This window comes from Procambarus clarkii, chromosome 49 (genome assembly GCF_040958095.1).
Source record: "Procambarus clarkii isolate CNS0578487 chromosome 49, FALCON_Pclarkii_2.0, whole genome shotgun sequence".
In the NCBI taxonomy this organism is placed as follows: Eukaryota; Metazoa; Arthropoda; class Malacostraca; order Decapoda; family Cambaridae; genus Procambarus; species Procambarus clarkii.
Window position 1 is genome coordinate 30,185,361 of NC_091198.1, and position 26,892 is coordinate 30,212,252.

The 26,892-nt window shown below is 41.8% G+C and overlaps 1 protein-coding gene across 1 annotated transcript in view; it reads left to right on the top strand.

The window, feature by feature from the left end:
• Positions 1 to 24,445: 24,445 nt before the first annotated feature.
• The window catches only part of LOC123763353 (uncharacterized), a 132,992-nt gene continuing 130,545 nt past the window's right edge, over positions 24,446 to 26,892 (top strand). Inside the window, exon 1 of the mRNA XM_069303306.1 lies at positions 24,446 to 24,480. Coding sequence (XP_069159407.1) covers positions 24,446 to 24,480 — 35 coding nt within the window. The remainder of the gene's footprint in view (positions 24,481 to 26,892) is intronic.

The window sequence follows — 26,892 nt, forward strand, 5'->3', positions numbered from 1 at the left end:
TAAAGCGTTGGTGTTCGGCTGTTTCAAAAGCTAGGGGCAGGGCCTCGTCACATAAACAAAAAAAGAGAGAAAAGTTTGTCCTTTCGTCTGTGGTAAGGTAATGGGAAGACACACAAAACACAAGTATATAAACAATGAAATTTTAATTACTTTAGAAAAACAAGACATGAATAAAGGCAATCTCACAAAAATATGCAGGATAAGTCAACAAACAAAATAACATGAATAATCACTGGCAAATGAAAAGTTACGCTAAGACAAGTAAGGTACAGTGATAGCAAAATAAAATATGAGTGCTGGAATACTATCTTCGAGCTGCCACCTCCCTTAGTACACGAAAGCCAAGGCTTAGTCTACCAGCGAGAGATGTCAACTGCATGGAGCACTGAGATATTCTGACGAGACTGGCGCGCTGCAGCCCAGACGTCGACTTGTGGTGGTGGGGGAGGGCAGGGGCGACGAGACACCAGCCAATCAGCAACAGGCAGGCAGAGGATGAGCAGTTAGCTGGTTACGGCGGTGGCCAGGTGTGCTGGGTACGATTTGCTCTCTGGGCAAAACGTTTAGCGATACTTGGTGAACGTATCTTGTATATAGTATCTTGTATTTTGACGCAATTATGTAGGGAAGAGCAGGCTCAATCTCTCTTGAAAGAGATTATCGTCACAACTCTTCCCCGAAGCCTGCGGTTCTGGAAGAAGTTACGTCTTCATGTGGTGGAGTAATAGTTGGAGTTGCTTCTACTCCATAGACTCTGGAGAGGGCGTCGGCTATGATGTTGTCAGAACCCTTGATATAGCGGATCTCCAGGTTGAAATCTTGCAGATATAAAGCCCATCGTAGAAGACGCTGGTTAGTGAATTGGGCTTGATGTAAGAATCGGAGGGATTGTGGTCTGAGAAGATGGTGGTAGACCTAGCACCTTGTAGGTATGGAGCAAAGTGCTGGAGATTCAGGACGATGGAGAGTAGCTCCTTTTCAATAGTGCTGTAGTTCCTCTGGTGGGGTTTCAACTTGTAGCTGTAGTAGCTGACAGGTAGAACCTCCTCGGCTCGTTGCTGCATCAGGACACCACCGATGCCGGTACCACTGGCGTCGACATGAAGGACGAAAGGCTTGGTGATATCTGGCGAGGCGAGAATGGGATTAGAACAGAGGAGGAATTTGAGTTGTTCGAAAGGAACGGTTTGCTGCATGGTCCAATAATACCGTTGCTTGGGACTGGTTAAAATGATTAATGGTGTGGCGACTGTACTAAAATTTCTCACAAACCTACGGTAGTAGGAGGCAAGACCAAGGAAGCGCAGGAGCTGCTTCCTGGTGGTAGGCTGTGGATAATGCTGGATGGCTTGAGTGTGTGTGTCTAACGGAGCTAGGCTGCCACTCCCAATTACATGACCCAGATAACGCACTTTACCTTTGGCGAAGGTGGACTTGCCCAGGTTGATGGTGAGGCCGGCTGTCAGGAGCTTGGCGAACAGTCGTTGCAGCTGGAGCAGATGTTCGCTCCAGGTGTTGGATGCTACGACGATATCATCCAAATAGGCGTAGGTGTTATCCAAGCCCTGGATGACGTGGTTGACAGCTCTCTGAAAGGTGGCCGGGGCATTACATAGTCAGAAAGGAAGGCGTTCATATCTGAAAAGTCCAAAGGGAGTGATAAAGGCAGATATTTCTTTGGCTCGCTCTGTTAGACACACTTGGTAATACCCCTTAAGCAAGTCCACTTGGGACAAGTACTGGGCATTACCAATGACGTCAAGAATGTCATCTATCCTTGGCAAGGGGTATGCATCCTTGACAGTCACATTATTTAACTTACGGAAATCCGTGCACAGTCTCACCTTACCTTAGGGTTTTGGCACCAAGATACAGGGTGAGGCCCAGGGGGACTCACAAGGTGTAGCCAGTCCATGATCCAAGAGGTACTGCACCTCAGCACGCATGACTTCCTTCTTGCTAGGGCTGATTCGGTAGAAGGGTTGACGAATCGGCCGGGTGTCAGGGAGCAGTTGGATGTCGTGCTGGGTAATATTACACTCTTGGGGATCATCTCGGAACAACTCTTGATGTTCTTTGAAGATCTTGATGAGAGGTGCGCTATGATTGTCCTGAAAATAGTTGGGAAGATCAGTTAGGATTTCCGAATTAGAAAGCGCTGACTCCTTGTCAGTGCTTTCGGGAGGAGAAGCAGGGAAGGTCTCACTGTGGATGTATGGCTCTTTAAAGGAAGAGTAGGTTATCATGACAGTGGGAGGAGTACCGTTATATAGCTTCAGGAGGTTGACGTGGGACAACTGGGTCTTCCGCCGCCTATCTGGAGTCTCTAGAACGTAGTTATGGTTGTTTCTGCACTCCTTGATGCGGTAGGGTCCTGAAAACCTGTTTTGTAAAGGAGAACCTGGGATAGGGAAATAAGGAAGTACGAAGTCTCCCGGTTTAAATTTCCTTACTTTGCTGGTCTGGTCGTAATGAGTCTTCATCCTCTCCTGTGCTTTCAATAGATTATCTTGGGCAAAACTGCGGACCCTCTCTAGAATGTTTTGTAGGTTTTGAAGAAACTGGGGCACATTCTGATGCTCACTGAAGGTGGCATCACATAGAGAGTCTTTGAAAGCTTTGAGAGGAGGACGGCACTTACGTCCGTAGAGCATCTCATAAGGAGATACTCCTAGAGACTCATTGGGAAAACTTCTATAGATGCACATTATCAGGTCAATTTGCTTATCCCAATCCTTAGAGGTTTCATTACAAAACTTCTTCAGGAGTGCTTTAATAGTCTGATGACTACGCTCAAGAGAACCCTGTGAAGCAGGATGATAGGGGCTGGACAATACCTGTTTGATGTTGAACTCTTCCAGTGTCATCTTGAAGAGAGGACTTCACTGGTGAAGTTGGTGCCACAGTCGCTCTGAACCTCCCTTTTAAATCCATACTGGGTGAAGATCTTCAATAAGTGTTTCACAACCGTAGCAGCCGTAATGTTCTTTACTGGAACTGCTATGGGGAATCTGGTGGTAGGACACAGGATGGTTAAGATATAGGCGTTACCTGAACTGGTCCGAGGTAAAGGACCAACACAGTCTATAATAAGTCTGTGGAAAGGTTCCGCAGGCACCTGTATGGGAGTCAATGGTGCTCTGGGAATAGAGATGTTCGGTTTACCTGCCATCTGACATGTATGACACTGTTTGACGCTATTTACCATACCTGGCCAGTAGTAGTCTTGACGGATTCCATGGTAAGTCTTGTTAAATCCGTAGTGGGAGAGTGCTCCGTGGGCCAGGTGTAGAATAGTGGGCCGCAGACTGGCAGGAATCACTAGTTGTTCGACGTTGGCCCAATCGTCCTCCTCCTTCAGTTTACTGGGTCTATATCTGCGGTAGAGCAACTCGTTCTCTAGGAAGAACCCAGGAATACTGTCAGGTTGAGTCTCAGCCTTGAAAAATAATGGTGTCAAGGTAAGATCTTCCCTCTGTAACTTACGGAACTCCAACTTGGTCAGATTCGGGGGTAGTTTCTGAGGGTCTTGAGGGACAGCGATAGCAGTAGAGTCAGCTGGCTGTGGTCGTGCGGCTTGTGCACGGGTGGTCACTAAAACCGGAGGAGAAACTTCATCACTCTCTTGAACCTTTGCTGGAACATACTCAAAAATGGGATTATCCATCACAGAGGTACACACCTGGGATTTGTCCATGACGATCAGGTTGGTCGGTTGCAGGTCTTCTGCCAAGTCGTTGCCCAGGAGAAGATGCACTCCAGGCATGGGAAAAGGCTTTTCCCTGATGGCGACTTGGACTTCTCCGGTCACGAAGGGACAATCCAGGTGGACTCTGGCGAGAGGATAAGGAGTGGTAGCAGTGAGGTCAGTGATGAAGACAGTTTCTCCGGTGTAGGCGATGTTAGGCACAGCCGACTTCAAAATATTCGATTGAAGAGCCGCTGTGTCCCTCAAGATCTTCAGTTTGAAACGTCCCTCCGGATTTGAACCGTTGGCAGAGACAGTTCCAGTATACAGGTGTTTACTGAAAAGAGAAAGAACACCAACATTCATCACAGGCTTATCGGACTTAGGAGGAGTCTGTTTGGGTTTTGGCGTTTCGGTGGTTCCTTTGTATTGAGACTTACCACATTTATCTATGGTATGTCCATAGAGTCTACAATACTTACAGTACAATTGCGAGCCAGCTTGATCGGTACTCACTTTCTCGTAACTGTACCAAGACTTCTTACTGGAAGATGGTTCTGGTGTCAGCCGGTGGATGAGGCTGTAAGTGTCAGCCGACTTAGCACTCTTTAGGTAGTCGGTTTCTTCTTTATCTGCTAAATATAGACGGACAGGAGGCGGCACACGCCTCAAGAATTCTTCAACTAGCATGAGGTTGACGAGTTCTGCAAAGGTAGAGACATGTGCTGCTTCCAGCCATTTCATAAAATATCTCCTTTTGGTACTAGCAAACTCGAGAAAGGTAGTGGTACTTGCCTTCAGGTGGTCACGGAAATTCCTTCTATAACTTTCGGTGGAGAGAAGGTAGGCGTCCAACACTGCTTGTTTCAGAGTCTGGTAGTCATTCTCAGACGCTAAAGTACTGAGTGTAACTGCAGCTCTACCTGTAAGATGTACTCTGAGAAGGGTTGCCCAGTGGTCGGCAGGCCAACTAAGTTGATTAGCAAGGGTTTCAAAGGTGGTATAAAACACATCAACTTCTGTTTCTACGAATGGTGGCATTAACTTACTTGTATGTGATATATTGAAACTGACGTGAAGATTGGCGGTAGCTCGCTGGCGTTGAGCGAGGTGTGAAGTTTCCAACGCGAATTCTCGTTGACGACATTCCATAGTCAGGGTTGCTTGTTGTTTGTCATGTTCGTGTTGCATCTCCAATTGGCGTTGTTTTGTTTCAAGCTGTACTCGTTCCCGCTCACGGAGTATTGCAACCTCACGTTCTTGTTCTTCTTTCCTCAAGGCAGCTTCACGTTCCTTGAGGGCGATTTCACGTTCATGTTCTTCCTTTCTTATGGCAGCTTCACGTTCCTTGAGGGCGATTTCACGTTCATGTTCTTCCTTTCTTATGGCAGCTTCACGTTCCTTGAGGGCGATTTCACGTTCTTTTTCTTCCTTTCGTATGGCAGCTGCTTCCCTTTGTTGCTCGAGGGCTTCTCTGTGCTGCTCGCGTTCGATCTTGGCCAGCTCTAGTTTGAGTTTCATCGTTGTCAAATCAGTATTATCTGCAATAAAGTAAGTTTCGTGAGTTTCAGAGTCTATCTTACCTTCCTCTAAGAGATGATCCAGTAACAGGTTATGTATTTCATTTTTGTTGGCTTGGTAGGGAACTTGTAGTTGATACTCATGTGCAAGAGTTTGTAATTCAGTCCTTTTGGCATGACCTAAGGTCCCTATTGCACCTGCTGGATCTGCACGGAAAGCTTGGAGACGAAACATAGTGAAATTAGCAAATAAATGTACAACGAATATACTGTTGTGATATGGTGAATGTCAGAAACAGGACAACGTGGCAACTGGTACCTATCCTGTGGAATCTTTAACAATTAATGTTAATTTCAAGATGATAAATGATTAATAAATCAAGGTCGCAGGAAATCTTGTACCCGGTACTCATGTAAGAAGATAAGGGCAAGAAAATCCTACTAAAGAAGCGAAACTGAGTTTCTAAAACAAATGAAACAGTTAATTGCCTCAAAAGTAAAATTGGTAGTCCAAGAATGTAGGCATACCTTGCCGAGTCTCTATAGGACATAAGCAAGTTTTTCCCACTGAAATTAATATGATACTTACAGAATTAGCGAACTTTTGTGCTCTGAAAAAGAAGGCTAATTCCCTACCAATGTAAATATCATCATCTCTGACCGACGTGTAAGGGTGCGAGGTGTCAGCTGCTGAGGTCCCAATTCAGCAACTAAAGTTCGTGCGAGAGGAACTATGGCCCTCTTTATCCTCCTACTGTCAGATTGCAGAAGATTAGGTGCACTTGACCCAAGGACAGACTACAGTACCAGGGTACCGATATGATGATCTGCCGAAAATATGAGAAATATCCTAGGGACAAAAGATGGTAACACGAGTAATAACACGGAGGGAGAGATGACCAATTAAGAGAATGACTGAGGCCTACAGTCACCACGTAATCCAAAGTTGTCTCACCTTCACCATATGCTACTCTCGGAATGCACAATACACACAGCACCATATGAAAATAAAATTGAATATTGAAAATAGTGAAAAGCTACGTTACCAAAGCCAAATACGCTTACCATAAATTTACTACTTGGCACCAGTACCTGAGTGAAGCTCCTAGGACAGGCCCCCACTTTATGTGACGGTAAAGCGTTGGTGTTCGGCTGTTTCAAAAGCTAGGGGCAGGGCCTCGTCACATAATCAAAAAAAAAGAGAAAAGTTGGTCCTTTCGTCTGTGGTAAGGTAATGGGAAGACACACAAAACACAAGCATACAAACAATGAAATTTTAATTACTCTAGAAAAACAAGACATGAATAAAGGCAATCTCAAATATGTAGGATAAGTCAACAAACAAAATAACATGAATAATCACTGGCAAATGAAAAGTTACGCTAAGACAAGTAAGGTACAGTGATAGCAAAATAAAATATGAGTGCTGGAATACTGGCTTCGAGCTGCCACCTCCCTTAGTACACGAAAGCCAAGGCTTAGTCTACCAGCGAGAGATGTCAACTGCATGGAGCACTGAGATATTCTGACGAGACTGGCGCGCTGCAGCCCAGACGTCGACTTGTGGTGGTGGCGGAGGGCAGGGGCGACGAGACACCAGCCAATCAGCAACAGGCAGGCAGAGGATGAGCAGTTAGCTGGTTACGGCGATGGGCAGGTGTGCTGGGTACGATTTGCACTCTGGGCAAAACGTTTGGCGATACTTGGTGAACGTATCTTGTATATAGTATCTTGTATTTTGACGTAATTATGTAGGGAAGAGCAGGCTCAATCTCTCTTGAAAGAGATTATCGTCACAATATATATATATATATATATATATATATATATATATATATATATATATATATATATATATATATATATATATATATATATATATCGTACCTAGTAGCCAGAACGCACTTCTCAGCCTACTATGCAAGGCCCGATTTGCCTAATAAGCCAAGTTTTCATGAATTAATTGTTTTTCGACTACCTACCCTACCTAACCTAACCTAACCTAACTTTTTCGGCTGCCTAACCGAACCTAACCTATGAAGATAGGTTAGGTTAGGTTAGGTAGGGTTGGTTAGGTTCGGTCATATATCAATGTTAATTTTAACTCCAATAAAAAAAAATTGACCTCATACATAATGAAATGGGTAGCTTTATCATTTCATAAGAAAAAAATTAGAGAAAATATATGAATTTAGGAAAACTTGGCTTATTAGGCAAATCGGGCCTTGCATAGTAGGCTAAGAAGTGCGTTCTGGCTACTAGGTACGACATATATATATATATATATATATATATATATATATATATATATATATATATATATATATATATATATATATATATATGAACATAAGATAAACATAATGAACATAAGATAAATTGTTCGTAGGGTTAGAAAACCTACGAACAATTTATCTTATGTTCATTATTTTTCAGGGCATAAATACAATGTAAAAAAGTCAATTTTTTCTTCAATGTATCTAAGAGCTCTTCGAGTTGTGAGTCCAGAATTCTTAGATGAAGAATTTAAGAATATTGATTCGATTGGTCTTAAGCTTTGTTACCCACTGAATTTTTTGGAAGTTTGTCGTAACAAAGCTCGTCGTACATATTATAATAATGTATGCAGTGAAAGGACTCGCCCAAAGAATGTGTTATGTTTACCATATTTCTCTAGGTTTGAGAATATTGTCAAGGCCTTGAAACTTTTTAATATAGATGTAATGTTTAGCTACGAAAACACTGTTGGTAAGCTATTAGTAAGGAACAGCCCTCGTAGTGATAATTGCGTCATTTATAAAATACCTTGTAAGGAATGTAATAAGTTCTATGTCGGGCAAACATCTAAAGATTTAAAATGTAGAATATCGCAACATAAATACTCTGTAAGACATGGCCAATTATCTAATGCTTTGTTTGTGCATTTGTCAGAAAAAGCTCACCAAATTGATTGGGAGAGTGCGTCTTCAATAACAAATTGTAAAAGCACCTATAACAGAAACATAATTGAATCCGCTTTGATACAGATCACCAAAGAAAGTAATTTGAATATTAGCAGTGGTCTATATAACTTAGATCCATTTCTAATAGATCAGCTAAAGGGCGATTTAAGTAGAATCATTGAAAAACATTTGTCTCACTAATTTATTGTATATATTTACCTCTTTATGTTATAATTACCTATGCATTATGCTTGTATGTCTGCTGTATCAGATGGGCCATTGGGCTACATCGGATGGGCCAATTGGGTGCATCTGATTGGCCAATGGGCCTTCTGCGTTGTCCAAGTATTGTACCTCACCTTACTTCACCACTCTCTCCTGCCTATTTATACCCATCACTCGATCTGTAAAATGACCTTCTGAAGATGTATTTAATATACGAAAGTACTTAAGGAAATTTCCTGTTTCATTTTTCCTCCGTGGTCTGACATTGTCACATTCTTAATCACGTGTTTATTTTCGTGATATACACACATATATATATATATATATATACATATGTCGTACCTAGTAGCCAGAACGCACTTCTCAGCCTACTATGCAAGGCCCGATTTGCCTAATAAGCAGAGTTTTCATGAATTAATGTTTTTTCGACTACCTAACCTACCTAACCTAACCTAACCTAACTTTTTCTACTACCTAACCCAACCTAACCTATAAAGATAGGTTAGGTTAGGTTAGGTAGGGTTGGTTAGGTTTTGTTATATATCTATGTGAATTTTAACTCCAATAACAAAAATTGACCTCATACATAATGAAATGGGTAGCTTTATCATTTCATAAGAAAAAAAATAGAGAAAATATATTAATTCAGGAAAACTTGGCTTATTAGGCAAATCGGGCCTTGCATAGTAGGCATAAAAGTGCATTCTGGCTACTAGGTATGACATATATATATATATATATATATATATATATATATATATATATATATATATATATATATATATATATATATATATATATATATATATGCGAACAAGCCTGAATGGTCCCCAGGACAATATGCAACTGAAAACTCACACCCCAGAAGTGACTCGAACCCATACTCCCAGGAGCAACGCAACTGGTATGTACAAGACGCCTTAATCCACTTGACCATCACGACCGGACATAATGAGGTGATAGCCGAGGCTATTTGAACCACCCCACCGCCGGCACTCGGATAGTAATCTTGGGCATAGCATTTTACCAAATCACCTCATTCTTTGGGGCACACGTGAGGAACACAAATGCGAACAAGCCTGAATGGTCCCCAGGACAATATGCAACTGAAAACTCACACCCCAGAAGTGACTCGAACCCATACTCCCAGGAGCAACGCAACTGGTATGTACAAGACGCCTTAATCCACTTGACCATCACGACCGGACATAATGAGGTGATAGCCGAGCCTATTTGAACCACCCCACCGCCGGCACTCGGATAGTAATCTTGGGCATAGCATTTTACCAAATCACCTCATTCTTTGGGGCACACGTGAGGAACACAAATGCGAACAAGCCTGAATGGTCCCCAGGACAATATGCAACTGAAAACTCACACCCCAGAAGTGACTCGAACCCATACTCCCAGGAGCAACGCAACTGGTATGTACAAGACGCCTTAATCCACTTGAACATCACGACCGGACATAATGAGGTGATAGCCGAGGCTATTTGAACCACCCCATCGCCGGCACTCGGATAGTAATCTTGGGCATAGTATTTTACCAAATCACCTCATTCTTTGGGGCACACGTGAGGAACACAAATGCGAACAAGCCTGAATGGTCCCCAGGACAATATGCAACTGAAAACTCACACCCCAGAAGTGACTCGAACCCATACTCCCAGGAGCAACGCAACTGGTATGTACAAGACGCCTTAATCCATTATGTCCAGTCGTGATGGTCAAGTGGATTGCTCCTGGGAGTATGGGTTCAAGTCACTTCTGGGGTGTGAGTTTTCAGTTGCATATTGTCCTGGGGACCATTCAGGCTTGTTCGCATTTGTGTTCCTCACGTGTGCCCCAAAGAATGAGGTGATGTGGTAAAATGCTATGTCCAAGATTACTATCCAAGTGCCGGCGGTGGGGTGGTTCAAATAGCCTCGGCCAGCACCTCATTATGTCCGGTCGTGATGGTCAAGTGGATTAAGGCGTCTTGTACATACCAGTTGCGTTGCTCCTGGGAGTATGTGTTCGAGTCACTTCTGGGGTGTGAGTTTTCAGTCATATATGTATATATATATATATATATATATATATATATATATATATATATATATATATATATATATATATATATATATATATATATATATATACCTAGTAGCCAGAACGCTCTTCTCAGCCTACTATGCAAGGCCCGATTTGCCTAATAAGCCAAGTTTTCATGAATTAATTGTTTTTCGACTACCTAACCTACCTAACCTAACCTAACCTAACTTTTTCGGCTACCTAACCTAACCTAAGCTATAAATATAGATTAGGTTAGGTTAGGTAGGGTTGGTTAGGTTCGGTCATATATCTATGTTAATGTTTACTCCAATAAACAAAATTGACCTCATAAGTAATGAAATGGGTAGATTAATCATTTCATAGATTTGGGTAGATTTATCAAGTGCGTTCTGGCTACTAGGTACGACATATATATATATATATATATATATATATATATATATATATATATATATATATATATATATATATAAATATATATATATATATATATATATATATATATATATATATATATATATATATATATATATATATATATATATATTGTGACGATAATCTCTTTCAAGAGAGATTGAGCCTGCTCTTCCCTTCAAAGTACGTAAAAACAACAGATAATATAGAAGATACGGCCAGCAAGTATCTCCAAAACGTTTTGCCCAGAGAGCAAAACGTATCCAGCACACTGGCACACCTGCTCGCCACCGCCACCGTAAACCGGCAAACTGTTTGTCCATTGCCTGCCTGTCACTGATTGGCTGGTGTCCCGTCGCACCTGCCCTCCGCCCTCCGCCACAAGTTGATGTCTGGGCTGCAGTGGCCCAGAATAGTCAGAATATCCCAGTGCTCCTTGCAGTTGACATTTCTCGTTGGTAGACTAAGCCTTGGCTTTCGTGTACTAAGGGAGGTGGCAGCTCGAAGCCAATATTCCAGCTCCATTATTATTTATTTTGCTATAACTCACTTGTCTTAACGTAACTTTTCATTTGCCAGTGATTATTCTTATTATTTTGTTTGTTGACTTGCCTTGTATATTTTATGCTTAATTTTATTCATGTCTTGTTTTTCTAACGTAATTAAAATTTCATTGTTAAATTTACTTGTGTTTTGTGTGACTTCCCATTACCTTACCACAGACGAAAGTTCCAGCTTTTTCTCTTTTTTTTCTTTGTATGTGACGAGGCCCTGCCCCTAGCTTTTGAAACAGCCGAACACCAACGCTTTACCGTCACAATATATATATATATATATATATATATATATATATATATATATATATATATATATATATATATATATATATATATATATATATATATATATATATGTCGTACCTAGTAGCCAGAACGGACTTCTCAGCCTACTATGCAAGGCCAAATTTGCCTAATAAGCCAAGTTTTCCAGAATTAATATATTTTCTCTAATTTTTTTCTTAAAAAATGATAAAGCTACCCATTTCTTTATGTATGAAGTCAATTTTTTTTATTGGAGTTAAAATTAACGTAGATATATGACCGAACCTAACCAACCCTACCTAACCTAACCTAACATATCTCTATAGGTTAGGTTAGGTTAGGTAGCCGAAAAAGTTAGGTTAGGTTAGGTTAGGTAGGTTTGGTAGTCAAAAAACAATTAATTCATGAAAACTTGGCTTATTAGGCAAATTTGGCCTTGCATAGTAGGCTGAGAAGTACGTTCTGGCTATTAGGTACGACATATATATATATATATATATATATATATATATATATATATATATATATATATATATATATATATATATATATATATATATATATATATGACATATATATATATATATATATGTCGTACCTAATAGCCAGAACGCACTTCTCAGCCTACTATTCAAGGCCCGATTTGCCTAATAAGCCAAGTTTTCCTGAATTAATATATTTTTTCTATTTTTTTTCTTATGAAATGAAGAAGCAACCCTTTTCTCTATGTATGAGGTCAATTTTTTTTTATTGGAGTTAAAATTAACGTAGATATATGACCGAACCTAACCAACCCTACCTAACCTAACCTAACCTATATTTATAGGTAAGGTTAGGTTAGGTAGCCAAAAAAAGCTAGGTTAGGTTAGGTTAGGTAGGTTAGGTAGACGAAAAAACATTAATTCATGAAAACTTGGCTTATTAGGCAAATCGGGCCTTGAATAGTAGGCTGAGTAGTGCGTTCTGGCTATTAGGTACGACATATATATATATATATATATATATATATATATATATATATATATATATATATATATATATATATATATATATATATATATATATATATTGTAAGCAGTCTTTCCTGTAGACATATATTATTATATATGACCGAAAAAGTAAGATTAATAATTCTAACACGATTTTTCTCAATATTTCTTATGGTTCTTTTCACTGTCGATGGTAATTGAAAAATCAGTTCTCCAAAATTCATTTTTAATTCTAGTCTGACGCGACACTTGAACGCGTTTCGTAATAACTTATTACATTTTCAAAGACTTTAGTTTACACACACACAACTATAACCTGCAAACACTAAAACAGATTTCTTACTATGCTATAATTCAAACGGCTTCTCTCTTTATATACCTGCATTTGGGTGAGGTGATATATTACAACAGTTTTGGATGAGGTGAAAACAAACTTTCAACACAAGATAGAACACGAAATATCGTGTAATATTGGGCAAAGTTAAAGGGGAAGAATGGAAGTAACTGCAAAGGGCCTATTGGCCCAAATTTCTTGATGCTTCTATATTGGTGCGTAGTCTTGAAGTGGGTAGAATATAGTTGTGCATTAATTGGCTGTTGATTGCTGGTGTTCACTTCTTAATGTGTAGTGCCTCTCAGATATCAAGCCGCCTGCTATCGCTGTATCTATCGATGATTTCCGTGTTTTTGTTAAGACTTCTCTGGTGATGGTCTGGTTGTGCGAAGAGATTATAGGTTCTTTAATGGAGCCCTGTTGCTTATGCATCGTTAAACGCCTGGAAAGAGATGTTGTTGTCTTGCCTATGTACTGAGTTTTTTGAGGCTTACAGTCCCCAACTGGGCATTTGAAGGCATAGACGACATTGGTCTCTCTTAAAGAGCGTTCTGCTTTGTGTCTGGAGAGTTTCTCTTGAGTAGGCTGGCAGTTTTCTTGGTTTTATAGTAAATCGTCAGTTGTATCTTCTGATTTTTGTCTGTAGGGATAACGTTTCTATTAACAATATCTTTCAGGACCCTTTCCTCTGTTTTATGAGCTGTGGAAAAGAAGTTCCTGTAAAATAGTCTAATAGGGGGTACAGGTGTTGTGTTAGTTGTCTCTTCAGAGGTTGCATGGCGTTTCACCTTCCTTCTTATGATATCTTCAACGAAACCATTGGAGAAGCCGTTGTTGACTAGGAGCTGTCTTACCCTACAGAGTTCTTCGTCGACTGGCTTCCATCCTGAGCTGTGGCTGAGAGCATGGTAGACATAAGCGTTAATAACACTCCTCTTGTACCTGTCTGGGCAGTCGCTGTTGGCATTGAGGCACAATTCCTATGTTTGTTTCCTTAGTGTAGACTGCAGGGTGGAAACCTCCGCTCCTTTCCATGATTGTAACATCTAGAAAGGGCAGCTTCCCATCCTTCTCCATCTCGTAAGTGAAACGCAACACAGAATTCCACTCAAATGCCTCCTTCAGCTCCTGTAGATGTCTGACATCAGGTACCTGTGTAAAAATGTCATCAACATACCTGCAGTATATGGCCGGTTTCAAGTTCATGTCGACTAAGACCTTTTGCTCGATGGTACCCATGTAGAAGGTCGCAAACAGGACACCTAGGGAAGAACCCATGGTGACCCTATCTACTTGCTTATACATGTGCCCATCCGAGCTCAAGAAGGGTGCCTTTTTATTACAAGCTTGGAGTAGTTTCTTTAGAATGCTTTCTGGTATGTTAAGAGGAGTACAGGCCGGATCACGATACACTCTGTCCGCTATCATCCCGATTGTTTCATCCACAGGTACGTTGGTAAACAGTGATTCTACGTCTAACGAGGCTCTTATCCCTGTGGCCCGTGTTCCCCGCAGTAAGTCAACAAATTCCTTTGGAAACTTCAGGCTGAAGGCGCAAGGGACATAAGGAGTCAGCAAGCCGTTGAGTTGCTTCGCCAGTCTGTACGTGGGTGTGGGTATCTGGCTGATGATTGGCCGAAGTGGGTTTCCAGGCTTGTGTGTCTTGACATTTCCATACTTGATATTCTTGAGAGATATAAGAATTTTGCACCAAGACTGTAATATTTTGTTGAATTATCCGTATAACTAGGTCATAAAAGTATTTGTGTACGTCTGATACCATACCACTTGTGAAGGAGGAAATGTACATGTTTATCTCTCAGAATGTTTGGTAACAGGTTTATTGTTTGTGATGTGTGTCTATGTATTTACTAACACGTTGTACTGAACGGGGTGAGAATAGCTTGAGCTACCTCATCCCTTTGTGTGTATTTTACCTCAATAAACATATTTCCATTTCAATTTCAATTTCAATTTCATACGCGTATCCAGGTTTTTATTCCCCAATAATCTTTGGCAGGTGGAGTCCGGATTTCTTGGCGTTCATAGTTTCGATCAATTTGTTGACCTTTGCTTTGAATTCGGCTGTAGTGTCCTTCGTTACTTTTTGGAATTTAGTTTGGTCAGAGAGTGTGAGGTTCATTTTCGCCAGATATTCGTCTTTTTTAAGAATGACGTATTTTGGCGACTTGTCATCTCTCCTGACGACTATCTCCTTGTTCTCACGAAGGCTCTTAGCTGCCGCTTTGAGCTCGGGGGACAGTATGGTGCTTCTGTAGTTGCCTCGATTCTTTCTTCCTTCTGCGATAAGTTCTGCTTGTAAGGTGTCCTTGGTGGTGACCTTCTTTTGTGTCTCGAGGTCGAATATGTCGTCCAACAGGATTTCCAACTCCACTTTCCGGGCCATCTCACTTGGTCTGGACATAACGTTACAGTTTATACCCAGATTTAGGAGAGTGACTTGGTCCTCAGTGAGGTTGATTCCTGCAAGGTTCAGGAAGCCGTCTCTCGGTCGTGGAATTGCCATAGGTCCTCCATATAATGTTGTTAGTTTTTTATTATCCTGGTTTCGGTGCTGAGGTGATGTCGATCTGTGAGGATGTCGAGTTGTTGCTCGATGCGAGTACGGAGACTTTCGTCGATGTTGCTGTTTTTCCATTGGTTTGTAGCATGAAGTAGTTGCGTTTTGTTGTCTTTGATTTATTTTTCTGCCTTGTGTATCTTATTTCGAATCAGATCTTGTCGATATTTTATCGTGAAGGCTTGATTCCGTTGCTGCTGGGTCATGCGTTTTAATATTAGTATATTTTGGTAGCAGTCTTTCCTGTAGACATATATTATTAAATATGACCGAAAAAGTAAGGTTAATAATTCTAACACGAATATTCTCAATATTTCTTATGGTTCTTTTCACTGTCGATGGTAATTGAAAAATCAGTTCTCCAAAATTCATTTTTATTTCTAGTCTGACGCGACACTTGAACGCGTTTTGTAATAACTTATTACATTTTCAAAGACTCTAGTTTACACACACACAACTATAACCTGCAATTATATATATATATATATATATATATATATATATATATATATATATATATATATATATATATATATATATATATATATATATATATATATATATATACATATAAAGGTTACAAAACATACAAGACAAATGCCTAAAGGTTATGGATCTCTTGAAGCTCCTCCGCTTCCGGGCAGGAACCGAGGACGCAGCAAGCATTTCCCCTCTGGACCGCCACACTGAGGCGCTGAAATAAAAAACTGGAAGCCCTTGGGTCTCTGGTAATGTCAATGAGCTTGGAACCCAATTCCTTGAGAAATCCCAAGGCACTCTTGCCCCATGGGCCATGCGTCTCAGACGCTATGGAAACAAAGAGGTATTGACCTTCCAGTCGCCTGTACTTGAGTGATTTTGCTGTTTCCCTGTGGTTGGCCGCCCCACCTGCTTGATCAGCTCCGAAGTGTACATAGGTGTCAGCCAGGGTGGATACACATGTGTAGTCCAACACCAACTGTCTACCCTCCTTCCATGAGTATATGGTGATGCCATCAGGGCGAAGTGCTGGGAAATCCGGGTTTTGGACCCCTAGGATGTGAGGTTCTCTCTCCGCTATATATATATTGTGACGGTAACGCGTTGGTGTTCGGCTGTCTAAGGCTAGGGATATGGCCTCGTCACATAGTTATAAAAAAAATAGAAAAACTGGAACTTCGTCTGTGGTAAGGTAAGGAGAAGACACACAAAACACAAGTAAATTTTAACAATGAAATTTTAATTACGTTAAATAAATCAAAACATGAAAAAATGGACAAACAAATTTGTATAATAAAATCAATCAATCAAAATAATAAGAATACTTAAATGACACAATGAAAAGTTACGTTAAGATAAAATAACAAGAAGTGCAACACAAAATAAAGGGAAGGTGCTGGAATATTGGCTTTAAGCTACCACCTCTCTCAGTACACGCTCACGTCTAGCCGGAAGGAGTGGTAACCACGAAAGCACTGAATATTCTGAGGTCTGAGGTCGTGGCGACCCCAGACATCAAGTAGTATGGGGGGGCGAGTGCAGGTGCAGCCAGACCGGCGACCAATCAGCGGAGCCGGTAGCGATCAACAGGTAGTTTGGCGGTTTGAATCCGAACAGGTGTCTGGCTGCAACGTTTTGCGCTCTGGCAAACCTTGCTGGTGTTGTTGTCGTTGTTGGACATTTCTTCCATAGTAGTTTTATATAATTTCAACGACGTAATTGTGGAGGGAAGAGCAGGCTCAATCTCTTGAAGGAGATTATCGTCACAACTCTCCCCCGAAGCCTGCGGTTCTGGAAGAAGTACGTCGTTATGTGGTGGAGTAATGGATGGAGTCGCTTCTACTTCATAAACTCTGGAGAGATCATGGGCTAAGATGTTGTCAGACTCTTGGTATAGCGTGTCTCCAGGTTGAATTTCTGCAGTTAGCAAGCCCATAGTAGAAGACGTTGAGATGAGAAGTGGGCGTGCTGCAGGAGGTGTAGGGTGGTGTGGTCCGTGTTGATGGTGGACCGAGCACTTTTCAGGTGTGGAGTGAAGTGCTGAAGCTTCAGGATGAGGGAGAGTAGCTCCTTGCCAATTGTTCCGTAGATCCTTGTAGCAGTAGTCGCTGACAGGTGTATTCTTCTCGCCTCGTTGCTGCATCACGACACCACCAACGTCGGTACCATTGGCGTCGACATGGAGGATGAAGGGCTTATCTGACGAGGTGAGAGTGGAATTAGAAGAGGGCAAAGGAGCACGATTATTATCCTGAAAGCATTTGGGAAGATCATTAAGGATTTCGGAATTAGAAAGCGCCGACTCCTTGTCAGTGCTTTCGGGAGGAGAAGCTGGGATGGTCTCACTGTGGATGTAGGGTTCTGTGAAGGTGGAATAGTTAGTTAGGACAGTGGGAGGAGTACCATTATATTGCTTCAGGAGGTTGACGTGGCACAGCTGGGTCTTCCGCCGCCTATCTGGAGTCTCTATTACGTAGTTGTTATTATTCCTGCACTCTTTGACGCAGTAGGGTCCTGAAAACCTGTTTTGTAAAGGTGAACCTGGGATAGGGAAATAGGCAAGGACGAAGTCTCCCGGCTTGAATTTTCTTACTTTGCTGGTCTGGTCGTAATGAGTCTTCATTCTCACCTGGGCTTTCAATAGATTATCATGGGCAAAGCGGTGGACTCTCTCTAGAATGTGTTGAAGGTTTTGAAGAAACTGGGGCACATTCTGATGCTCACTGAAGGTGGCATCTCTGAGAGAGTCTTTGAAAGCCTTAAGGGGAGTACGGCACTTACGGCCGTAGAGCATCTCATAAGGAGATACTCCTAGGGACTCATTGGGGAGACTTCTGAAAATACACATTATAAGGTCAATCTGCTTATCCCAATCCTTCGAGGTTTCACTGCAAAACTTTTTCAAGAGTGCTTTGATGGTCTGATGACTACGTTCAAGAGAACCCTGTGAAGCAGGATGATAGGGGCTGGACAATACCTGTTTGATGTTGAACTCCTCCAGTGTCCTTTTGAAGAGATCACTGGTGAAGTTGGTACCACAGTCACTTTGAATCTCCCTGGGAAATCCGTATTGAGTGAAGATCTTCAATAGATGTTTTATAACCGTAGCAGCCGTGATGTTCTTCACTGGAACTGCTATGGGAAATCTGGTGGTAGGACACAGGATGGTTAGGATGTAGGCGTTACCTGAACTGGTCCGAGGTAAAGGACCAACACAGTCTATTATGAGTCTGTGGAAAGGTTCCGCAGGCACCTGTATGGGAATCAGTGGTGCTCTGGGAATGGAGACGTTCGGTTTGCCTGCCATCTGACATGTATGACACTGTTTTACGTACTGTTTGACGTTATTTACCATACCTGGCCAGTAGTAGTCTTGACGAATCCCATGGTAAGTCTTGTTGAAGCCGTAGTGGGAGAATGCTCCATGGGCCAGGTGTAGAATAGTGGGCCGCAGGCTGGTGGGAATCACAAGTTGTTCGATGTTGGCCCAATCGTCCTCCTCCTTCAGTTTACTGGGTCTATATCTGCGGTAGAGCAAGTCGTTCTCTAGGAAGAACCCAGGAATACTGTCGGGTTGAGTCTCAGCCTGGAAAAACAATGGTGTTAAAGTAAGATCTTCTCTCTGCAACTTACGGAACTCCAACTTGGTCAGATGCGGGGGTAGTTTCTGAGGGTCTTGAGGGACAGCGGTAGCAGTAGAGTCAGCTGGCTGTGGACGTGCGGCTTGTGCACGGGTGGTCACGAGAACCGGAGGAGAAACTTCATCACTCTCTTGAACCTCTGCTGGAACATACTCTAGAATAGGGTTTATTGGCACAGAGTTACACACCTGGGGTTTGTCCATGACGATCAGGTTGGTCGGTTGCAGGTCTTCTGCCAAGTCGTTGCCTAGGAGAAGTTGCACTCCAGGCATGGGAAAAGGCTTTTCCCTGACGGCGACTTGGACTTCCCCGTTCACGTAGGGACAATCCAGGTGGACTCTGGCGAGAGGGTATGGAGTGGTAGCAGTGAGGTCAGTGATGAAGACGGTTTCTCCGGTGTAGACGATGTTGGGCACAGCCGACTTCAAGATGATCGATTGTAGAGCCGCTGTGTCCCTCAAGATCTTCAATTTGAAACGTCCCTCCGGATTTGAACCGTTGGCAGAGACAGTTCCAGTATACAGGTGGTTACTGAAAAGAGAAAGATCATTAACATCAACACCAACATTCATCACAGGCTTACCGGACTTAGGAGGAGTTGGTTTGGGTCTTTGTTGGTCAGTGGTTCCCTTGTATTGAGACTTACCACACTTGTCTATGGTATGTCCATAGAGTCTACAATACTTGCAGTACAGTTGTGAACCAGCTTGATCGGGGCTCACCTTCTCGTAACTGTACCACGACTTCTTACTGGAGGATGGTTCGGGTGTCAGCCGGTGGATGAGGCTGTAAGTGTCAGCCGACTTAGCACACTTCAGGTAGTCGGTTTCTTCTTTATCTGCTAAGTAGAGGCGGACAGGAGGTGGCACACGTCTCAAGAATTCTTCAACAAGCATCAGGTTGACGAGTTCTGTAAAAGTAGAGACATGTGCTGCTTCCAGCCATTTCATGAAATACCTCCGTTTCGTGTTAGCAAACTCGAGGAAGGTAGTGGTACTTGCCTTCAGGTGGTCACGGAATTTCCTTCTATAACTTTCAGTAAAGAGGAGGTAGGCGTCCAACACTGCTTGTTTCAGAGTGTGGTAGTCATTCTCAGACGCCAAAGTACTGAGTGTGACTGCAGCTCTACCTGTAAGATGGACTCTGAGAAGTGTGGCCCATTGGTCGACAGGCCAACTGAGTTGATTAGCAAGGGTTTCAAAGGTGGTAAAGAACACATCAACTTCTGCTTCTACAAAGGATGGCATTAACTTACTTGCATGTGATATATTAAAACTGACGGGAAGATTGGCAGTAGCTTGCTGGCGTTGAGTGAAGTGTGAAGTTTCCAAGGCGATTTCGCGTTGACGACACTCTAGAGCCAGAGTCGCTTGTTGCTTGTCATGTTCGCGTTGCATCTCCAACTCGCGTTGTTTGGTTTCAAGCTGTACTCGTTCACGTTCACGGAGTGTTTCAAGCTGTATGCGTTCCCGCTCCTGGAGTAAGGCAATCTCACGTTCTTGTTCTTCCCTTCGTATGGCAGCTGCTCGTTCTTGTTGTTCGAGGGCTTCCCTTTGCTGCTCACGTTCAATCTTGGCCAGTTCCAATTGGAGTTTCATCGTTGCCAAATCAGTTTTTCCTGCAATATAGTAAGTTTCATGAGTTTCAGAGTCTATCTTACCTTGCTCTAAATAGTAATCCAGCAACAGGTTGTGTAGGTCATTTTTGTTGGCTTGGTAGGGAACTTCTAGTTGATACTCATGTGCAAGAGTTTGTAATTCAGTCCTCTTGGCACGACTTAAAGTCCCTATTTCACCTGCTGGATTTGTACGGAAAGCTTGGAGACGAAACATGGTGAAATTAGCAAATAAAGGTACACGAATATTCAATAGTGAATGTCAGAAACAGGACAACGTGGCAACTGGTACCTATCCTGTGAGATCTTTAACAATTAAAGTTAAGTAAAAGATGTTAAATGATTAAATTAAATCAAAGGCGCAGGAAATCTTGTACCCGGTACTCATGTAAGAGAATAAGGGCAAGAAAATCCTACTAACAAATGAAACAGAGTTTCGAAAACAAATGAAACAGTAAATTGTCTCAAAAGTAAAATTGGTAGTCCAAGGATGTAGGCATACCTTGCCACGTCTCTATAGGACATAAAGCAAGTTTTTCCTACTGAATTTAATATGATACTTACAGAATTAGCGAACTTTTGTGCTCTGAAAAAATAAGCTAATTCCCTACCGTTGTATGTATCATCATCTCTGACTGACGTGTAGGGGTGCGAGGTGTCAACTGGTGACGAGAACTGCTGCTGAGGTCCCAATTCAGCAACTAAAGTTCGAGCTAGAGGAACTATGGCCCTCTTTGTCCTCCTACAGCCAGATTGCAGAAGATTGGGTACTCTTGACCCGGGGCAGACCACAGTACCAGGGTACCAATATGATGATCTGTCAAAATGAGAAATATTCAAGGGACATAGATGGTAAACACGAGTAATAACACGGAGGGAGAGATGACCAATTAAGAGTATGACTGCGGCCTACAGTCACCACGTAATCCAAAGTTGTCTCACCTTCACTATATGTTACTCTCGTAATGCACAATACACCGCACCTTATAAAAAATGAAATTGAATATGAAAAATAGTAAAGCTACGTTAACAAAGTTAAATACGCTTACCATAAATTACCACTTGGCACCAGTACCTGAGTGAAGCTCCTAGGACAGGCCCCCATATAACTTGTGACGGTAACGCGTTGGTGTTCGGCTGTTTAAGGCTAGGGGTATGGCCTCGTCACATAGTTATAAAAAAAAATAGAAAACTGGAACTTCGTCTGTGGTAAGGTAAGGAGAAGACACACAAAAACACAAGTAAATTTTAACAATGAAATTTTAATTACGTTAAATAAATCAAAACATGAAAAAACAAATTTGTATAATAAAATCAATCAATCAAAATAATAAGAATACTTAAATGACACAATGAAAAGTTACGTTAAGATAAAATAACAAGAAGTGCAACACAAAATAAAGGGAAGGTGCTGGAATATTGGCTTTAAGCTACCACCTCTCTCAGTACACGCTCACGTCTAGCCGGGAGGAGTGGTAACCACGAAAGCACTGAATATTCTGAGGTCTGAGGTCGTGGCGACCCCAGACATCAAGTAGTATGGGGGGGCGAGTGCAGGTGCAGCCAGACCGGCGACCAATCAGCGGAGCCGGTAGCGATCAACAGGTAGTTTGGCGGTTTGAGTCCGAACAGGTGTCTGGCTGCAACGTTTTGCGCTCTGGCAAACCTTGCTGGTGTTGTTGTCGTTGTTGGACATTTCTTCCATAGTAGTTTTATATAATTTCAACGACGTAATTGTGGAGGGAAGAGCAGGCTCAATCTCTTGAAGGAGATTATCGTCACAATATATATATATATATATATATATATATATATATATATATATATATATATATATATATATATATATATATATATATATATATATATATATATATATATATATATATATATATATGTCGTACCTAGTAGCCAGAACGCACTTTTCGTCCTACTATGCAAGGCCCGATTTGCCTAATAAGCCAAGTTTTCATGAATTAATATATTTTCTCAAATTTTTTTCTTATGAAATGATAAAGCTACCCATTTCATTATGTATGAGGTCAATTTTTTTTATTTGATTTAAAATTAACGTAGATATATGACCGAACCTAACCAACCCTACCTAACCTAACCTAACCTATCTTTATTGGTTAGGTTAGGTTAGGTAGCCTAAAAGGTTAGGTTAGGTTAGGTTAGGTAGGTTAGGTTGCCGAAAAACAATTATTTCATGAAAACTTGGCTTATTAGGCAAATCGGGCCTTGCATAGTAGGCTGAGAAGTGCGTTCTGGCTACTAGGTACGACATATATATATATATATATATATATATATATATATATATATATATATATATATATATATATATATATAAATATATATATAAATATATATGTATATATATATATATATATATATGTATATATATATATATATATATATATATATATATATATATATATATATATATATATATATATATATATATATATATTGTGAGGGAATGAAGATTCCTTCAGCTAGTTTTCCTAGTTTCTAGATTAGGCTAGTTGCTCTAGGGACTCTAGAAACTGAAGCTTTAATCTATCATATACTTGTGGGGTGTTGAATGAAAGCTTATGTTAAGGAAAGTTGTTTGGGACTGGCTAGAGGTCTGTGATTCCTCTGTAGAGAGAATTACAGAAATTTTCCTGTTTCTGTGAAATAGGATGAGAGGTGAGAGTGAAGTGGTATGTGAGGTACTTGACTCTCAAACCGTTAGAGGTGGGGGGAAAGTGGGGTGAACGTTGCCCCCCCCCCCCACCATGTGAGACATTGCGCCACTGTCTTTAGGCCTCCCCCTCCTTGTGACGTCACGGGACGCCTGAGGGTGAGTGTGGCTTGTGATTGGGTTAGGCATCTCTGCTCATAGCTGAGTTTTGGCGCGAACAGCTGTTATTGGAAGCGGCACCATGGTGGTGTGCCGGCTTCCTGCTGATTGGTCAAGACAAAGTACGGGGGGAGATATGGACATTTTGAGTTTCCCTAGCCCGCGAAATTGTTAGTTTGAGCTGGACAGCAGGTGGAGGAGGACGTAGCTGGGTGGAGGTGGGTGTCGGCCACCTCCAACCCCGTTAATCGCGGTCGTTACCTTGTTGTTCAGCGGGGATGGCAATTCTGCCATGCCGGGTTGTGTCTAGGCCCAATTTTCGTGAAATTTGGGGCCGATGAGGTACGGAAGGACCAGTAAGAAAGCCTCAGAGACAGTGGGCACCCATGAGGCAGCTGGCAGAGCCTCATGGTGTAACAGGTGGTTCAAATAACCTGTTTAGTGTTGTTGGACAATTGGCGGAATATGGGCAGGGCCTCCTAGTGTAATTGTAGTGAGATTACAGGCCCCTGTTGGACTTTGAATTCCGCCCTGCGGCGTCAGTGTGGTGACGCCGCCGGCCATTGTCACCCGAGTGTACGAGCGAGCATGCTAAGGATGGGGTGTAATGTGATCTCCCATCCACGTGTGTATCCCGCGGGGCCACCCCAGGCCACCCGTGGGGCCACCCGCGCCGCCCACCTTGGCCAGCAGCCTGGAGGGGGGGGGGGGTCGTCCACCCAGGTCCCCCGTGCGGCCAAAACCCCCACCCCACTCCGCACACCAGCTCAGCCGGGTGGGGTGCTATGACGTCATGCGCTACCCGTGGCCACCCCTTAGGGCCACGTGGTTAGGCCACCTTCCATGGACATTCTAGGGCCACACCTCACATGAGGAGTGAGCTAGGTGTTTACAGCCAGAGAGGTAGTGACCAGGAAAAGGATTGTGGTGAATATCCGGAGCCGTGAGTACAATAAAAGTGTTACAGTGAGGGTAGCAGCTGAGTGACAGCTGTCAGTGGCACGTCCAGGTGACTGGTAGGGCGGTACCTGGAGATGGATGTTGTACACGGGATCACACTGTAGATATAAAGTATATAAGTGTGTAGACTGACTCGAGTATGTAACCGGTCAGTGTAGAGATTTACCATATAAATGATCCAGTTGTCGATTCTATATAATCGGTCAGACTGGATTAGTGCGATGGAGTACCAGCATGTAAAATTATAATCATTATGTTGCAGGGATGTCAGTGGATACCCTGAGGTCTGTGTAGTTAGAGATACATTTACCTGATGATATAATTTTCATTGATTATGTGAATGCCATTTCTATGTGTTCATTTGCATGTTTTATGTACTGTGTTGTGTGGAGTCAGTAGATGTGATTGCTGACTGATTGCCTAATGACGTCATTAGCATGTGGGGTATGCTGACGGCATCATTATGTTGCAGGTTTGTGCAGTGTTGTTATCAGTTTATACGATATTGCTGCACTGGGAGCTGTGTTGAGGGTTTAAGGGACCTCTAGGATTATTCAGGGGAATTCACAGTACTTAATGAGAGCAGGCAGTTGATTGGTTAATTGCCTTGTTGAGGTAAGTGTGTGCTCACAGTAGTCCTTTGCAACGGTTGCAAGATAAGGGGGGCAGTAATATTGGTATACTCTTGTTGTTGCACAACCGTGTGTCATTACTGTGTGGGCACAGTAATTATCAAGTTGCAGTAGCCGCAACCGTATGTGGGCAGTGCATTTGTGTTGTTGCATGCCATTGTAGTGTGACCTATGTAACACTGGGGTTACTTTGTTTCTTCAAGTTGTGTTGAGGACTTAAGGATTCAGTGAGTTAATTAGATAGGGGTAATTAACTGGATAAGGGGTGCACACTTATTGTTGAGTGAGTGAGGGCTGTTAAGGGAGAACAGTGTTGAGCTTGAGTGAGATACGTTTCGGGAGCAATTAATTGTCCATGTGACAACTAATTGACCACTCTAGCTAATTATGTAATTAGCCTTCTCATCATGAGTACTGGCTGAGTACCTTCTCAGGTACTCAGCCAGTACCTACCTCCACTACAGCACACGTGAAAGCGGTGGTGCTGCTTCCTTCAGGGAATCGCAGAAAATTATTAAATATAGAGGTCTGGCACACTGCTACAGCTTTGTTCCGATCGGCTCGGAGACCCTTGGTTCGTGGGGAAAATGTGCATTGAAGTTCCTGAAGGAATTGGGGGACAAATTGATCAGCGCTACAAAAGACCAGAGAGCAAAAAGTTTCTTGTTCCAGCGACTCAGTGTTGCGATTCAGAGAGAAAATGCCTGTTGCGTCTTGGGCACTAGTCCAACTTCAGAGGAATTCGAAGAAGTATTTGACTTGCAACAATGATCGAACCCGTCTGTGACATTCATCAATGTTTCCCATTGTCGTGTTTTTCAAGAGATCCATAACCTTTAAGCACATAATTGTATTATTATTTTTGTATCAACCCATGTATATCTTGTAACCATCAAATACATAATAAAGCACAAAAAATAAAAAAGGAAGGGGGTGGTAGGAGAAAAGCACACAGAAACTGTATTGGAGGGGATCTAAACATTCCCTCTAATGCGTTATGCGTGGTTTCCTCCGAGGCTATGGGTCCTCCTTCTTCCAGCTAGAGGTGGTACTCCCTTCCATATTATATATATATATATATATATATATATATATATATATATATATATATATATATATATATATATATATATATATATATATATATATATATATAAACATTATATGTATATAATGAGATACTTCCTTATTGTTGGGCTTAATCTGAAATTACCAGTTTATGTTAATCATTATGCTACTAAGATCCACTGATGCTCACTGGCCACATTTTTTGTATCTAAATTATCATGTTTAACCATATTTCTCCCCCAAAATAGTAATAATTGTTTTCAGTTTTTCCTTACATGGAGAAAGTGCTTAACATTCATGACTAAATTAAGTGGACATGTTAGGTTAAATATATTTACAAGGAGCCAAAAAAATTATATTTTAACCGCAGAACCATTGCAATTTATAAAAAAAATCCATAGCTTCACTTCACCGTTGAGCTCACTTCACCAGCGCGCTCATATGACTATGTGCGTGCTGCTTCTCGGGATTTCTAGATTAAAAATGTTATCACGTATTAAATGTATTCTGTCTAGTTTTATTACCTATCTCTTGTCAGCTGCTCGTACTCAAATTTGTGTTTGTTTTATTTACTGGATTG